Source organism: Tetrao urogallus (genome assembly GCF_951394365.1).
Source record: "Tetrao urogallus genome assembly, chromosome: 17".
In the NCBI taxonomy this organism is placed as follows: Eukaryota; Metazoa; Chordata; class Aves; order Galliformes; family Phasianidae; genus Tetrao; species Tetrao urogallus.
Window position 1 is genome coordinate 8,134,763 of NC_136830.1, and position 18,150 is coordinate 8,152,912.

Genomic DNA, 18,150 nt, shown 5'->3' on the forward strand with positions numbered 1-18,150 from the left:
ACCTTTCAGCTGCAGAGCGGTGGCCAGCAGCAGGAGCTGCACTGCAGAGCGCTGTGCTCCGTGCCAGAGCCAGCCGGTGCCTTGGGCTGGAGACGCTCTGTCAGGTGGCCTGTGTGGTGACAGGCAGCACTAAATGCCATCTGAGGAGTTGAAGATGTTGGTTGGAAGGGTCTGCACTCCTGCCATTGTGTGCTTTCAAGGGAGATACTTTGCTAGCAAATCTGAATTTTCAGATGATTGTGTGAAAGCTTTAGTGAAGCTGAATAACTTTTTCCAGTCTCCTCCCCAGTTATCCGTTTCAAGCTTTGCATTTCTGAAGTTTTGCTATAAAAGCCGTTTGGCCATTTTTAAAGGAGAAGTTTCAGTTTTTCATCTAAATTCAGAACTCTTCTTCCTGAAGGATTCTGATACTTGGCAAGGAAAAATATAAGCCTGATGGAATTAGTTAAACCTTGGTAAAGGTTGGGATGAGACCATTTCTGTCTCCTCTGGCTCAGGCTGCAATCTTGAAAAGAATTCAGCATCGCTCACAAAGTAGAATCTGAAAAACTCACTTCAGCATAATTGTTCTGCATATTGCTTAATAAAATCGCAGTGGATGGAATGAAGGTTGTTCTGACTCCCAGCAGCGGGCTTCCTTTTGCTTTAGCTGCAGGCTGCATACGAGGTGGGCAAGTGTGGAACAGGATGGCAATCTTCTGCTATGCCGTTCTGCATTTGTAAAACTGCAAGGCAACACAGGACAAGTCAGCCTCTTTCCTTTTGAAATCAGGCTTTCTGTTGTAATAAACATAAAATGTGAGTTGTAGTTAAAGCTCTTCTGGTCTCCCTAGTGTTGGAGAGAGGCAGAAGAGCAGCACTGCCCAAGCAGATAGTTTTGCTTCTCTCTAGCAGATGAACATTGTCAGGTTAAGGAGGCTAGCATTCTATGCACAGAGTTGGTCCTTCCTGCATGTTTTTGTTGCGCTAAATCTGTTGTTTCAGAGAATTTTCTCCTGATCTCCTTCATATTTTCCACTTAAAGAAAAGAAAGGATGCGTGGATATTTCCAAATTAATGATCTTAGGTACGTGGTGGTTGCATACACAGAACATATGGGTGAGATCTGCCGAATTAATTTCATCTGATCTCGGATGTGATATTCTCAAACTCATTCCAAGTGACCTGCCTAAGTCAAATAAAGGATGAGATAATGCTGAAAAAGACCAGGAACCTACATGTTGGCTGTCTTCCATTCCTGCAGCGTGCATCTAAGTTGACCATAAATTGTTTTGTATAGTTAAATTGGCTGAGTGGGTTGTTGCAATATGGTGCCATTATGATGCCTTTGGTTGTTTTAGGATTTGGCAGAAACCCAGCCTACATATGTGCAGACAAGCAAAAATATCTCCGCTAGAATGTGTGTGTTCATCTGTAGCCTGAAAGCAAAATCACTGTGTAGTTCTGGGGAAGAAAAAGGCTCTCTGTTTAAAGTTTGTGCTGCTTTATGGAGCTGTTTCCTATGAAGTCTCTTCCTAGGTGAGCATTCCTGAGCAGGTAAAGCTTTTGCAGCTGCCATGGGGGTACTGCGGATGTTGGCATTTGGGGGTGGGAGGTGACAGTTGTGCCTTGGGGGTTCCTCATGGTGAGGATTTGGGTACTTTACGGGGGAAAAAAGCTGCAAAAAGCTTTAAAGAGAGCTTCAGAGAACGAAGAGGAAATATGGGTGTCTGATCACTAGGGAGCAAGAGTAAGGAAAGTTGGCGGAACAGTCTGTGCACTAAATCTAGCTGAAGTCACTGTGTCCTATTTAAAAACACTGATATTTGTGTGTGTGTTTTTTGTTTTTTTGTGGTGTCCCCCAAGTTCTCATACGTGGGAACTGCAGATTCTCTGAAAACATGGAGGGGCTCTGCAGACAGACATACACATATCTGCTGCTTTTGTGCTCAACTGCCGCCCGTGATTGCAGCATTCATTTTATTTGCTTTCGTATTCTATTAAGGTCTGAAGAGTTTTGCTCACGCTGAAAGTAAAGCTAAAAATATCAAAGCAAGACCTTTAAGCAAGGATAAAAGAGTAAATATTTGTATATCTTGCTCTCTGCACGGGTTTGGAAAGCAGAAGTCATTTTTGGTCCAATACTCTTATCAGTGAAGCTGTTGGTTCCTGGGTGGTACAAAAGACCCCAGAGGATTTCCATCGGAAGGAGCTGCAGCAGGAGAAACGAGGGAAGGGTTTGCACTGCTGTAACAGCAGTATTTTTGTGAATGGTCCCAATATAAGCTACGTGCATGGTGTTAGTTGAATTTAATTCTTCAAATACAGTTGCTAGTTGTTGACAGCAGCATCCTTATTAAACACTGGGGGAATGAAAAATTGCCTTAGACTTTATAAGACATGCAAAATCTGAGCTGACTAACCATAATTAAATTTCATTTTCTATCCATCTCCAGCCTCGCTCCCCAAACATTCACTCCACAGTGGGTACTGCTGAGAAATGTGTTTTATCTTATGGGGCTCGTTAGTTCTCCAGCAAGCACTGCTGGCATCAGGGCAGAAACTCAACTCCCAGTGCCTTTAGTTATAGGTTGTTTGAAGATGCAGACTTGCTATGGCTGGGCTAATTGTTGGTCTCAGGCCTGGAAAACTTATTTTAAGTAACTTGTTTGTTAATGGTTGTTGACCTTTGGCTTAGGGTAGGTGTGATTGCAAGCGTTTAAGAAAGATCCCCAATATAATTTAGGCTTTGCTTGCTTCCTTCTGGGCATCATTCAGAAACATGTTTAGGTGTGGGGAGGCTTCTACAGGACTCCTCATTTGCTAAGGCTGGTATTAATTGGTTGATTTAAGTCGACATCTCTGTGTTTGAAGGACTGGAGCACTGTCCTTTAGTCCTTTATTCCGTGACCCTCAATGAAAATCTGTTAAGCTGAAGGACCAGCTGCATTTTTAAGCTTTTTCTCCTTATCAGCTGGATTCTTCTTCAGGGTTTCCCTCTTTTCTTCTCTTTGCAGGGAATCTGGCGCATCCCCGTGGATGAAATCGACCGCCCGGGCAGTTTTGCATCTCATATGAACCGCTCTATAGTGCTGCTGCTCAATGTGCTGTCACAGCTGAAGGATTACAGCACCCTGCTGAAAGTCTCATCTATGCTACAGAGGACCCCTGATCAGGGAAAGTACGATGCATTTATTTTAATCTGTTGCTGCCTATGTTTTGTTCTTTTAATAACTATTTTATTTCAAGACGTTCTTATTTTAGGAAAAAGTCTATAGGCAGACCTCCTTGGGAATATAGCAGGATGGTGGGTAAATTTTCTCAGGGTTATGATTCCAGAATAGAGTTTAGAGCTCCTCTTCATTTCCCTTGGAACTCAGAGCAGCCACACAGCTGCCCTACAGATATGCATAGGTCTGCTATCACGTGAAGGGGTTCACTGGTGGAGCAGGGCATCGCATCCCTCAGGGCCTCTTGTGTAAGAGCTGTGTCCACTGAGAGAGGTCACAGCACAGGCATCCTGCCTTCCTGTAATCCCTGACTGCCTGAACAATGGTGCTACAGGCAGCTGATGCTATTTAAAAAGCTTATCCTATTCAGGAGTGAGCTAATTTTAATTGTATTAACCTTACTGAAGAGGGAAAAAAAGCCATTTAACATGAACTAGATACAGATGTGTATCAATGGGAAGACCAATAAACAGCTAAAGAAAACACTGAAGCAGTTGCAGTAGTTCGAAGTTGTTTGCTGAGGGGGATTTGTTGAAACTAATCTGGCAGATACCAAAGAGGTTGAGCTGAATGATTGATGGCAGTAAGTTGGAAGCAGTTTTCACATGTTTTCAAGTGTGAGTGCATATGAATTTGCATAGATCATAGCATGTCTGGGAATATGTCACCACATGTTCAGGAAACTTGAAGCCAAAAATAATTGACTTTTAACATATCGGAAGAACTGGACCATAGAAGGCTTAAATTCTGTTCTAAGCGAGCCTGAAGTAGTACTAAAAATATTATGTTATTTATAAGTCTGGTCTGAATTCAACAAACAAGTGATTTGATGTGTTGGACCAGCCAGCACCAGCCATGACGAACTGCAGTCATTACAGGAACTTATAAATACAAATCTGGGTGTGTCTGGTGCATGCCTGCAGCATCCTAGCTTTTAATGAATAAATAAATATTAGTAATGGTAAGTTTTTATGTATGTTGCCTGAAAGACAAAGCAAACATTACTTTTCAGAACATTACAGTGTAGAGATAAAATGTTCATTAAAAATGTTGGCTTTCTGACCAGGTAATATTCTTCACAATTATTTACTTGATAATTATTTGATTTGAGCCCTTTTAAACCAGCCTGTTCTGAAATTAAAAAAAAAAAAACAAAACAAAACAAAGAACACCTATTTTCTGTCAAGCTGAATTGGGCAGGCTGGTTAGCTGGAAATGTTTTCTTTCAAAGTGGTCTAGAGCAGTGTAATACAGTGAAGTTGCCATGTTTTGGTAAATTAAATGAAGCCATAGAGTGGGTGTACTCTGTAGAGGGGTAAAGTACTAGGTTTTTAGATAGTGAATGGAAAAAAAGTGTTGACACACCAGTGTTTTAGATTTAAAAGCCTACATTCAAAAGTAACCAATATGGTGAATGGGGAAGGGTTTGCTGATATCCTTAGTGTCACATGCGCAGCTTATCCAGAACATGAAAATCACCTGGCAGTTCAAGACAGCTTTGTGTGATTAATACTCTCTTTCAAGAAAGTTTTGAATAGAAGGCTACTATTTCATGGGCTCCAAAGGCCTGACAACAGAAAACTGTAATCCTGGTTGTCTGTTTGTTCTGTGGCTTTAGCATTTCTCCTCTTCCCTTTCCTCCACTTGTAGGTAGCACTAAATCCATCTTTTCACAGAGTCACAGAATGGCCCGAGTTGGAAGGGACCTCAAGGATCACGAATCTCCAACCCCCAGCCACATGCAGGGCCACCAACCTCCCCATTTCATACCAGACCAGGCTGCCCAGGGCCCCATCCAACCTGGCCTTGCACTCCTCCAGGGACGGGGCATCCACAGCCTCTCTCTTTCTCACATCTCCTTCAATGGTTTTGGGGATAGGAGTGGAGAGGTGGAAGAAAACATGGATGAAGTTTCATGTTTCAATATACTGTATTCACATACAGTACGTTTTGTTTGCGTTTCATCTAGCGTGTTTAGAGCTGCTTTGAAATAAATGCTGGCATTTGCTGTTACAGTCATACAGCTTTTTGGCAGTTAGCTTCATTTGTGTTATTTCACTGTGGCACAGGAAGTACTTACGTGATGCAGATCGCCAGGTTCTGGCCCAGCAAGCCTTCGTGCTGACAGTGAAGGTGCTGGAGGACACGCTGAACGACCTGACGCAGGTAAGGCAGCAGTGTTTCATGGTCACTGGATTCACTTTGCTCATTCCTTACATCTACTGAGATTGAAGGATACTGTTCCTTCTAATACCTTTCAGTTACATGCAATTACATGTAAAAGTTCCTTTTAGCACAGTTCTTCTTCTAGTTTTGAAAGTCAGTGTTAAATATAGTGGTAACACTGCAGTGTTTTCAGGTGGAGTCTGTTGCAACTTTTCTTACCAAATGAAGTGAAATTCCTCTTGCAAAACAAAACCAGACAACTAGATATTGCATGTGTGCCAGTTTTTAAATGCTAGTCCTTGACAGCAGCAGATGTGTTACTACATTTAAAGGTTCAATTTTTAAATGTCATTTAGACACTAATCATCTTTCAGGTTAAAATAACTAGAAGTTGAAAGTATTTTTTTGGTAAATACAGTCAAGGAAGAACTCATTTCTAAGGCTTTTCCAAGTTAGCAGTGTCAAGGCTTAACAAACTAAGGAAAAAAAACCTCAAGGACACTGGATCTCTGTATGAAATAGTTCATAAATGAATAGTTCATAAGCCAAGGAAGAAGGGGTGGTGTGCTGATGTTTTCTAGCTTTAGACCATTACCAAAGTAAAGGTACAAAGTTTCAAATGTTACAGCTGTGTTTTGCATAATTCTTCATGTAATAACAAGAAAGTTATGCAAGAATGACCAAAAGGAAGATTCTGAAATTGGAAGTTGATCTCCAGCTGCCAAAAGAAACAGGTTCACTTTTGATTGTAATGCATCGACTGTAAAATTTGTGCTACTCAAACCTTGGATTTCATCTTTTTGGATTCCATAGCGTAGGATGAAGTACTGGGGCAAAGGGGAGGCAAAGATTGCGGCTTTGGTTCAACCTGTGCTGCTGATTTCTCTGTGGTGTTTTCGCTGATTAATGTGCTTGTGGCTTAGACTAATTAATACTCAGGAACCAGCGAGAATGAAATTGGAGTAAATGTGTTTTCTTCAGCAGAGGCAGTAGTGTGAAGGTACTCATTGTCATTACTTGGCTGTGCCGAAGTGCTTTCTGAATTTTATATGTATAATAACAGAGAAGAGTGATTTATTTTATTAAGGTTTCAGAAGATCAGAGTGCCAAGTCTTCTAGCCTCGCCTCAGGAAGGATGACAACAGACGTTTCTAATAAAACTAGTGCTGAAGAGAGCAAAGATGTCCTTCCCAAAAAACCAGTTTTGTCTGATGGAGTAGTACACAGTACGGAAAATGGAGTAAAAGAAGTGACTCAGGGACAGATCCCCAGTGCTATGGACATATTGGAACACGAGGACAAAAATGCCAAGGAAATTAGAGAGCTCCCTAGGCCTGGTTCTGTTGAGCCTATGGATTTTGATGGATATTCCAATGACCCTGAAAAAATTGATACTTCATGTAAACGCGGTGAGCCGGACCGTCTTCAGTCTGGCAGGAACTCAAAAGAGAGAGCTCCAGAGAGCCGGACTGCAGAACTGTCTTTGGAAGAGCTAAGCATCAGCTCGAAACAGCAACAGCAGGCAACTAAAGTTCAAGCAGTACCTCCAGAAGAGCCTGTTCAAAGATCAAGCAGGAAGAGGAAATTACTGGAAGATGTTGAGTCTGGGAAAACACTTCTGCTTGATGCCTACCGAGTGTGGCAGCAAGGTCAGAAAGTTATGGCCTACGACCTGGGTAAAATTGAGAAGATCATGTCTGAAACATACATGCTGATTAAGCAGGTATTCTATCATTAACTTGTGTTTGTGACTTCACAGATTATTACAGAGTAACAATAATCACCAATCCAAGCCGTATGAAATTAACCCTGTATTTGTTCGGAGGTAGGGTATGTGAGCATCTCCTAAAGATCCCACTCTCCTGACAGGAGTGCTGCTAAGGTGTGTGGGTGGAAAGTATGCTGCTCCGTGTTTTGTAGTCCAGGAGTCCAGTCCTAAATTCCTGAAATCAGTTCAGGACTCTTAACACCAATTGTGGGGAGTTTGTTCATCCCAAATGTTAGTTTGAAGAGTTATATAACTTTAAATGTATAATCCTGAATAATTTAAGATTGCTCTCTGCTGCAGAAGTGCATCTTCTCCCACTTACCCTATGCCCCACATCCTCATTTCATTTGAATGTAATTGGATATATAGATGATCTAAGTAATTATGACTTCATTAATTGTGGTTTTCTATTCAGGTGGATGAAGAAGTAGCACTTGAGCAGGCAGTCAAGTTTTGCCAGGTGCATATGGGAGCATCAGCCCAGAAACAGGTAAGTTCTGTGAAGTTCTGCTTACTTACTCTGCTTTTATTAAATTGTCTGCAAAGGCAAGTGTGTGGTTGAGTATTTGCAGAAATTAGAAATATCTGATTTTCTTGTACTGCTGTTGTCTAAAGATAACTGGAATCGCGTTAGTGGAGGGAGATCATCCTTTTTTTGCTTCATTGCTGCTGTATGTCTAGCTTGACAATGAGTCTGTATACCTAAGAGTTTTTAGGAAAACACCAAATCATCTTCAAATTGAAGCATTTGTGGCACACTGCAGTTTTCTGAACGTCCACATGATTTCTCAGAATTTCAGGATGGTGATTACTTCTCTCTGATCCCTTAAAGCTGACAGCCTCCTCATTTGCTGACACTGCACTCTGCTCAGATACCAAATATCTTTTCTCTCAACTTGCACCACTGAGAACTCTGATTTTTAACTCTTTAACTTACTGAGTTTATATTGGCTTCTAGTTTTTTAATTTCTCCAGCAAACAACTGTTGAGCTTTAAAGGGATGGTTATTATCAGTCTTTAATTGTAAATAAAGTCAAGAAGAAATCTGAATCACTGATGTCTTTAGAGGTGATTCATTTTGCCTAATATTTAATCTTCCTAACGTCTCCTGTAACTTCATCTCCCCATTGCATCTTCCCTAGTAGAAGTGTATGAGGAGAAGCACGCACAGTGACTGATCTAGAGATGTGCACAGAATGCATCACAGCTTCCCAGGTAGCAGTTCTCCATTGCTTGGTTCTTCCCCCTTGCCTAGGTATTGATTTTCATTAAAATGGAGAAAAGTCTTGGAGAATTTCTGTCCACGTTTGAAATGTGGCTGAGGTTTTGTTCTGTAGGACATAGCTGTCTCTGCTTTGCAAAAACGTAGCATTTTCAGGAGGTGTGTCTCTGATGTTAGCAATTTAAATATTGTCTTTATGTGAAATGGATCCGAATACCTGATCCACCTGTGCTTCAGAACAAATACATACCTCAAATTTTCAGATAGTTCTTCAAGATTATGGAACAAATCAGATATCCAGCACACTGTCACTGTTCTTTATATCTCTTCCTCCTGGCCTCAAATCATGTATATTTCCTGGTCCTTCCTTCAGTGTGTGTTAGCATACATGGCAAATGCATTTTCAGAACAAAAGCACGGTGACGTTAGATGCTGGTTAGTAGGAAGAGAAACTTGCAAGATGAATACTTTATACAGAAGTAGAAGCCTCCCTTTTATTTTTTTTCTTTCTACTAAAGCTGTACAAAATTGAGGCTGACGATCAGCTCCAACCATGAGGTTGGTCCTCCCTGTTCTGCAACTTCAGGAAATACTGATATTTCTGTGAAATACCTGAAACCTTTCAGAACTCTTTCATTTCCATTTTATTTCATACCTGTGCCTTCTGTTGGAGTATAAACCTTGCATTTTCACGCACCTTTCTCTTGAATCTCTAGGTAATTTTTTCTCATCTCATTTTGCTGGATATTGTTCTACTGATCATCATGGCCTTGTTGAGGTGGTTAGAGGAGCTTCAAACCCTTGAAGCTGGCTCTGTTACACAGTATTTGCTGTGTACAAGATTACCTGCACACTACATTTCTTCCTGAGATGGTGTGAATTCTTGTTTGTCAGGAGATGTGCCAGCCCATTTTTTTCTCTGTGCTGTGTCTGAGTCCTGAGCATCCATAAATGTTCCCAGTTGTTAGTACTAAGGTAAGAATTACCTAACAGCACATCTAGTTAACATGTGCATTTAGACAGTGCACCTCCTAGCAGGAAAACAGAAGAGAATGTAAGAGTAAAGGGAGCTTTTCTTCATTGAGATTTTCAAGCAACTAACATTTTTCTCCAGTTTTTGCCCCCAAGGAAGCCTGTAGCATTTTTCTGTTGAACTGTAGAAATGAACAAAAACATCAGGAGAGGTTTGCAATGGAAATCTTCCTTCGTTTGCAGTCTGGTATTTAGCAGGTGGTTAATAAGTACATCTTTTCTCAGACTGTTAAGAGTCTTTTAGTTATAATAATTTGTTTTGGAGGAAAAAATACAAGTCATCGCACTGTGATTTAAGATTTCAGAATAAAAGGAATTTCCTAATAAGCTTCTTTAAATGGTAATATAACTGTTTGCCTTTTGGATTTATTTTTCTTTTCAAAAACTACTTAATAAAGTCTCACATGTCAGCCAGATTTCTTGCTGGGCCTTTATAAAGGTTCTTAGTATGCTATGCCAGCTCTTCCAGCAAAGTCAACAGTTTCTCATGTGTGCAGCAAAATGTTAGAATGGTGAAAAACCTGCACACCAGGTAATCTTGAAATAGATATAAAAATGGAGCTGGTATTTAACTGCACTGGAGGCAACGAGATTTCATGTTTAATCACTTGAAATAAAACATACCTCTTAATGTGATGCACTACAAAGCTTGTAAGCATTCCCTTTTAGGAAGCAGTCCCAACTAATGAGGTTATCACATACTGCAGTCTCGTTTTCATCTATTTCTAGCAGATCTCGTTAGCAGTGTGAGGCTGTCCTACTGTTTCTCGTATAACACTGAATTAGTGTGGAGGCACAGGAATAGCCGCTCTTGTAGACATCTGTCTTCAACAGACTGGATCCTGTTTTATTTAAAATTGGCAAGTATTTGCCTTCTGTAAACAAATGATGTCATGCGTAAAGCTGCCATAAGCTAGAGAAGCTCTTTGCTATTGGAGAATTTGAGTAGGATTGTAGGGCCTGTGGTTCTTCAGCCCCTTATCCCAGACCAAAAAATGAACACAAAACTCACCTTGATCTATGTCTTCCTCTGCTGGCTTTTGTATTTTGCAGTTCCAGGCAGTGTATGGGATTTTTTTAATGAAAGTTGTCACTTCCTATTGAATTCCGAGATGCTTGAATTGTGACTTCTCAACTCTCTTCCAGACCAGTCAGAGTTTTTAACCTAAATATTTAGCAGCTCTGTTGAAATCTTTTTATATCCCTCTTCAGACATAAGCAGGAAACAATACAGCAATCAGTAAACGGAATTTGACAGAGTGGGTTATTATACTTTTGTGATGAGATCTTTTCAATAGCTTGGCCCTAGTGTGACACTTCCACTTCATTTCAGAAACCCTCTGTGGTCTTCATGACTGAGTCACTGTTAAGAGGCTCTAGCATCTTCTCCAAAGTCAGCTCAGTACGTGGGGAAGTGGCTTGAAAAAGCTGCCTCCCTGCTTTGAAGGAGGCAGAAGGGAATGATGGTACAAAACCATCGTTGTGCCACACGTAAGCTCCTGTGTTCATTCTGTTGAAAGAAAAAGACAAATCAACAAAGAAAGTAACGTAGATATTCTGGCATGAGGTGCCTGTAGGGTAGCAGCGTCTTCTTCTCATGTCAGGGACAGAACATTCAATTTCAAAATGTGTCCTTTAACTATGAACAGCAAAACATGTGTAAAGTATTGCTAGACATCTTTACAGGATGCTTAATGGTGTGCTTGTGCTTAGGCTGTAATACCTTTATCAGAAAGTGTACCTGTATTGACCCAGTACAGAGTAAGATAAAATGCTATAGCCTTGGGCTCTCTGTGTGGTGAGGAACCTTTTCAGTTAAACATCTGTGCAAGCTTAATGATGTCCAGCTCTTACTTTTAGGAGTAATTGATGTCTTCCATAGCAAATGCAGTTTAGCTTTCCCATGTCCTGCTGGTGGGCGTTTTGTTCTGCACAGTGGAATTCAGTGACACACTTCTGCTTCATACGCACTTCCGTGTCAAACACCATTTTGTCAGACTGCCCCACTGCTGCCATCTCTGCTGGCACAGACATCTGTGTGGCCACACAGCACTGGCATGGAGAATAAGCATTCCTGACAGTCGTTCTTCTTTTTGAACTTTCCTTTTTAAGTTCACTGTGAGCAGGATTTTTGATAGACACGTATCAACTGTATTGAAGCTGCAATCCAGCAGTAGTCCCTGTGTCGCCAGTATTTAACTTACTGAGATTATGTGATAAATTAATTTAGTTAAGGGTCAGACAGCATTTTGAAGGATGCTTGTTCTTTGTCATTCAACTTCTCAATCTGAGCAAGTTATTAAAAAGATTTGCAGGCATCCTATAAGAGTTGGCTGTTGCTCTGAGTTATGAGGTATATTTTTAGTTTTGCCCAGAATGATTTTCTTACGGAATTAATGGTCCCTGAAAACTGAATACCTAGGAGGCTTTTAGAGGAAAATGAAAGATTGAGGCAGACTGGGTTGACCTTGACGTAGCATTACACTTCAGTGTGTGGTCCTAAGGACCAGGAGGGGACACACTAGCAGAAAGCACTTAGAAAGCTTCTGGATAATTAGAGAATTTCTAACATGCCTTTCCATTGACTACCTGAAGTTGACGATACTAATTTCTTCATTTCATGTATCATACTGATGTCTGTGGTGCTGTTTGAGACGTGCCTGCATGGAAAAATTACTGCAGCAGAAGCTATTGGTGCAGATGAAAATATTTCAGTGTAAGAACACACCTGCCTTTTTCTCTGGACCTGGAATATGCAAAGGTTTTTTATCACTGCATACTAAACGTTGAGTGCCATAATACTGAAGTTAGAGCTTTCATCCATGTTGAAACTGCCCTGTCAGGTTGCTTGAAGGGGACAGGTGAAACTTCCAGGCCACATTTTAGCATATGCTAAATCTCATCAGTCCTGAGAACTGAATTTATAGAAAACACTGCAGACATGGACTTTGCACATAGGTCTAGACTCAACATCTAAAAATACAGTAGTGTTCAAAGGCAAAGTTCCAAAATGCCACTAAGTCTCTAGTCCTATGCTGTGACCCTTGAGAGTAGGGAACTGTATGAAGAAATTCCTACTGATGGATAGCATTGTAGCAGCTGAAAATTTCTGTTGGCTCCTCACAATATTGTATATCATCTAAATGTCATGAGAAGGGACTATTTCAACATTGCTGAGTTATTTAAGAGTCACTGCTGCCCTTGCCAAAGCATCCCTGCTCTGGGACCAGCTCTATCCCTGAGGAGTGAGAGAGAGAAAAGCAATTTTTCATGCCCCCCTTTCCTACTCCAGCTGCCAAACTTGAGCCCTTCTTGAGCTGCTTACAGATGAGATCCTCCCTTTGGCCCACAGCTTTGCTCACCTTTACAAAAGCACCACATCTGTGCCCGCCTTCTCTTATCTACTGGTGCTGAGCTGAGTTTTCTCCTTGTTTCCCTTTCTAAACCTGCAGTCAAAACTCCTCAGCACTTTTTAATGTCAGACCTAATTAAACGTGATGCTTCACATTGAAGCTGCAACTAGAATCAAAACAAGTAAATGTTCTTATAACACAAAGGCACAGTCAGGTGATGCAAACGAGATGTCTTCACGCTCCTGGTGGGCTGCCAGCATGTCCTTTACTTCTATGAACTTTTGCTGCTTCTGTAATAGGAAAAGCAGTGTTTAATGGGGAAGGGCTATGTGGTAGTGCTGCTGCCCATGTCTAGTTCTGGAACAGATAACAGAGGTTTTGGATCCCACTTTTGCCAGTGCTGGCAGTGGGTCGTCTTCACTTGCAGCCTAGCAGTGAGGAATTGTAGGGAAATGTAGGAAAATGGGCTTCTGGAACTTGGGGCTGGAACCACACGTGGCCTGGAGAGTGAAGTACTAGAACTGACTCTTGAGTGTTAGTGCAGTGGTGTTACAGTCTCTGTGCTGGAACTTACAGGGAATGTGACCTCTTGTTTGGAACAGAAGAAAATTGTGTACTGTGAGTAAAGCTGGAGGGCGCTTCTGTGGACTTTTCCCCTTGTGCTGTGGAATGCTGTCAGCATTGCAGTGATGGAGTCTTCTAGGCTTTTTTTCAGGGAGAGAACTTGAGAATGACTTGTGTGAACTACTTCAAACGTCTAGAGCATTTTCTTGAATTCTCGCTTCAGGAAAAAAAAAGCAACCCACAGCAAGCTGTTCTCTTCAAGAAACAGCTAAAAGCTTTCTGTAAAATTGTTCGGCTGGAAATTGAAGGAGATAAGTAAAATATTAAATAATTAGAAAATAATAATCTCTGGTTTTACCTCATGTGTTTCCCCCCCTCTTTGTTCCACCCACGTGCTGCTAATTTTCATCTTCCTGCACGTCAAGACGTCAGAGGCTGCTTACAGAGAAAGTTGTTTTTCTTGAGTTGTCTGCATGCTTTATTAATGCCTCAGAGATGGTGAAGGAGGGGAAGTAGGAGGTGGGGGGGGTCGAGGGGACAGAAGGACAGTTTTTCTTATGGTCTCACTCCTACCAAAGGGTGACCATTTGTTCACTGTTGCATTTGCCAGTTGCCATGGCATCCCCCTCTCTCTCTATCCTGGAGGTGTATTCTTGATATAATTAACAGCTCTCCTCCTTCTGTCTGCTGCAAAAAGCGATCATTAAGTGAACATGAAGGAAAAAGTCACTTTTTTATCTTTTAGTTTGTCTACCCGTGTTTTTCATCGTTTTCTCTCCTTGTCCATTTTGTGTATGAAAGTATTGCTGGAATGTTGTCTGTGTTGGACGTTAAGTGTCAGCAAAGGATTTTGTTAGGCTGGAGGTGTCTATAACGTTCTCTGTGTTCTGTATATAAAATTGTAATATTAAGAAATAGAAGGTTCCTCAGAGTCTGGATTACAGATAATGGATATTGCCGTTCTGATGTACTTTGGAGAAAACTTTCAAAGGAGATTAGCTTCAAATATTGCTATGGAGAGACTGAGAGGAAAAAATGTGAGAAGACATGTAATAATTAAAGCACAACATTGAACGTAGCTGGCTTGTCATTCAGGCTTCCCAGTGCACCTTTATGTAAAGTGGATGCTGACTTCAATCCCACCACGATCCCACACTTCCAACATGAGACCAATTTAAAAAACCACCACCACCAAACGTTATGTAACAGTTACAGTGCCAGCATCTTTCGTTAGGAAACTTCTGTTGGGAGGACTGTCACTTTCCCATTTTATGGAACGTTGGATCATTGCTTTTTCCCACAGCCACAGAGCAGTGAGCTGCTCCAGAGGCAGTTATCAGTAAGGTGCCAGTAGGATTTATTTGTTTTTCAGAACGTGTTTTGAAAACAACAAGGCAAAAATGAAACCTTGGTCAGGTTGTCAGCTCATGACTTTGCAGGTAGTCTATAAAGTACAGTTTTACCATAACTTAACTTAGTGCCCAATTTTTTTTTTCTTTGCTTTCGTTGTCTCATTACTGAAGTGCCTCACTGGGAAACTACAGGGAGCTATTTTTTTCCACTAACATCCTTGAAAAAAAAACCATTTATTTTTACCACCACCTCTCCTGGAGGTAGGCTGTCCTAATGCCCGTTTTCCTGATTTTTTTTTTTTGTCTACACCAGCTTCCAATGTGGTAAAGGTTTCCTCATAGGTTTCCTGAAGCTGAATGGCCTCTTTGCAAGGAATATGCAGAAACAGTCATGCTTTGAGCAAATACAGAGACCGATTTGCACTCCTGTATGTCTGTAAATCATAATCCAAGCAAATATGCACGCTAAGTGTTCATTTGAAATTTGCTTTTATACAAACTTCACAATGAAGAACGTTTTCCTAGATATTTGGAAGGACAGGAAATAAGATAGCAGGTATTTCTGCAAGTATTGGGCTGTTTTTCTTACAGCCAATGACACGTTGGATATTAATGTCTTAAATGTTTCTTCTATCCGCTTTGATAGTATAGTAGTTGAGGCAAAAATAGAACTACTGCAGTAACTCAACTTGTTTCCAAAAAAGCCAAGTCCAGTCCTGACCAGATGAACGTGGTATTACAACGAAAGTTACGAGGACAGAGAGAAGTTTTCTTCTTACTTCAGCTGTATACACTTGTTCAGTGAATAGCATCCTTGTGAACATAAGACATGGTAACTAAAGCCAATTCATGATTGAGCTGCTGTATTTCAAAAGCAGCAGTGATAATGGAGAGACTCAGCATGGTGGGGTGGGTAGGAGAATGAGGGAAGGAGAATTTTTGTTTTTTAGCAATGGAAAGGGGAAACTGAGAAAAATATGCTCATGAAAAAACATATAAAACGCTGGTAGAGGGTTGTCACTGCTGCTCAGTTCCTACTCTACTAATCTTTCTGGTGCCTTACTGCCTGTATAACAGTAGAAGTAGATGAACGTAACTTGTTTTTGGCAAATCGGAGACTTCCTGTAATGACTTTTTCTGGATTGGTTTCTCAAATACAGTGTTACAAGATCTGGTGTTTTCCTGGATGCAGTCACCTGCATGGGGGTAAAAATGTGGCCCCAGAATTCTTGGTGAGCAGCACAGTTAGCAGTTCTGCCCTAACCTGGGTTTTGTGAGTAGCATCACTTACTGATCAGAGGTGCTAGAATTCTTACTGTTAGATTAAGAAACTCTTTCATAGGTCGTGTCTGAAAAGCTCCTTTTAAATTCTAAAATACAAAAATCTATGGTTGCTACTCTTCAGTACAGCACGGTACTTTTTGACTGCATAAGGAATCTTAGTCATGGTTTTATTGAGACAGAAACATACTAGTTTTGACTTAACTTTATGTGCAATTAAAATTTTACTGTCCTTATGAGGCAGGGTGATTTTCTATGGAAAAAATCTCTGGAAAAAGAAACCCTGCAACTTCATCTGGATGAGCCAATTAAAAATAGAATTTGTTTTTTGTTTTGCCCCTGATAGGACATCTGTATTTTGAGAGAAATAGGAATATGAATTCATTCAATCTCTGTATACCAGTAAGTGTTATTTCAGTCTCAACTTTTTTTCCTTGTGTGCCTGATGGTCTGCAAGTTACAGGAAGGCCTTCCTCTCACCAGTGTTTGTCGGTGCCTCTGTTGCCTAGTGAGATGTGATGTGGCAGCCACCAGCCTTCTGCTCAGCTGCCAGTTCCCAGTGGTGTTCCTCAGACTTGTTCTGTGGCATCTTCTCTAATCCCTTGATGGAATACTGAGCCTTTGGGGAGCTCATGAATTACATCATCTCTGAGGGCATAGTAAAAAAGCTGGAGAGCAGGGCTTGCTTTGCAGAAGATCTGTAGAGGCTTGCATTGACAGGAACTGCAACAAAAGAGACAAACAATAGAGCAGAGTCCTGCACCTGAGGCAGGATGACTCCTGTGCAATGTAACTGATTGTAGCAGCTTTCCCAAAGAGACTTGAAGTCCTGGGGGATAAGAAGTTGAACCCACAGTGTGGCATTATGGCAGTGAAGTTCAAGAGAGCTGAGTTGCTTCACCCTGGAGAGGAGAAGGCTCTTGGAGGGTGGGAGCTTGAATTGGCATCTACAGGAGAGAGGAGAGAGCCCAATGAGAGGCAGCAGTCACAAGCTGCAGCAAGAGAACATTGGATAAGGTGATAGGAAAAAAGTGTTCAGTGAGAAGGTGGCAAAGCACTGGAACGGGGACCAAGGGAGGCTATGGAACCTCCATCCCTGGAGATGCATGGAACTGAGTTGGACACAGGCCCTGAGTAACCTGAGCTGTGTCAATTTTGCTTTGCTGGGAGTTGGACCAAAGAACCTTTCAGAAAGCCCTTCCAACTGGAATTACTCCGTGATGCCGTGTTCTTTCTGTCAGTAATTGTTTTCTTTCCGAGTTCTGTCCCAGTCTGCTGAGTTATTTTCCAAATATCCCCTGATAATAGTTGTACTTTGTTAGAGAAGTGCCATTTGAGCTGCAGATATATTTCTAGCAAGCAACTAACTAGTAGTGCTCTCATATATTTCTGCTGGGGAAAAACAATGAATACAATACGAGCACAGAAATTACAGGTTCTATGTAATGTATTATATGAATTAATGAAATGCATGGGTGTGAGGGGTTTTCCCTCTAAATCACAGCTGAGAACACTTCCTCTAGTGATTTCACTTCTGGCATAAAGCTTCTGCAGTTTAATATCCCTCAGCTTTATGTAATCCCGTTGGTACATCTTGAGACCTTTAGTTTTGGAACTGATGCTTTATACATCAGGAACTAGAATAGACCCTATTGGATCCTGTATGGCGACTGATTCGAGTGTAGCTGCTTTTTACATTTTTCTCTGTGTGTGCACATAAGATCTCACAGATTTAATCACATGCTATTTAGAGATTAATTAATTAACTTCAGGAATTTTAGAAATACATTCCACTGTTGTTTTTTTTTTTAAAGTGCATGCTTTCCAGCCTTGAACTGCAAGGCATGTTTCCATATGATGTTTACTTTGTTCTCCTAGTTAAATTCTGCTGATTCTTCTGACATTGTAATAAATCTTTAGTCATCTAAGATAATAGGGCTTAATGTGAGTCTACATCTGACCCCAGAATTCTTTATTTCTATTCCAAACACGCTGTAATCACCATGGTTAAAATCATTCATGTTAGAGATATGAGAGGTAAAGGTATAAGGCAGAGAATAAGCAGCTGAGATTTCACTCAACTGTATCTTTTGTGGTACTATAAGTTTTAAATGAAGACTGGAAAGAACATGAAATAAATAGATCCTGTGGCCTCGCAGGCAAGCATGCTTTATTTTATTACTGATGAAAATTATAGAGAAGA

At 41.0% G+C, this 18,150-nt stretch overlaps 1 protein-coding gene across 1 annotated transcript in view; it reads left to right on the top strand.

Annotated features, from left to right (window-relative positions):
• CABIN1 (calcineurin binding protein 1) overlaps positions 1-18,150 on the top strand; it is a gene marked incomplete at both ends in the record, with an annotated part of 92,348 nt that overhangs the window by 59,421 nt on the left and 14,777 nt on the right. The window contains 4 exons of the mRNA XM_079543682.1: positions 2,997-3,160; positions 5,279-5,375; positions 6,463-7,098; positions 7,559-7,633. Of these exons, the coding sequence (XP_079399808.1) occupies positions 2,997-3,160; positions 5,279-5,375; positions 6,463-7,098; positions 7,559-7,633 (972 nt within the window). The remainder of the gene's footprint in view (positions 1-2,996; positions 3,161-5,278; positions 5,376-6,462; positions 7,099-7,558; positions 7,634-18,150) is intronic.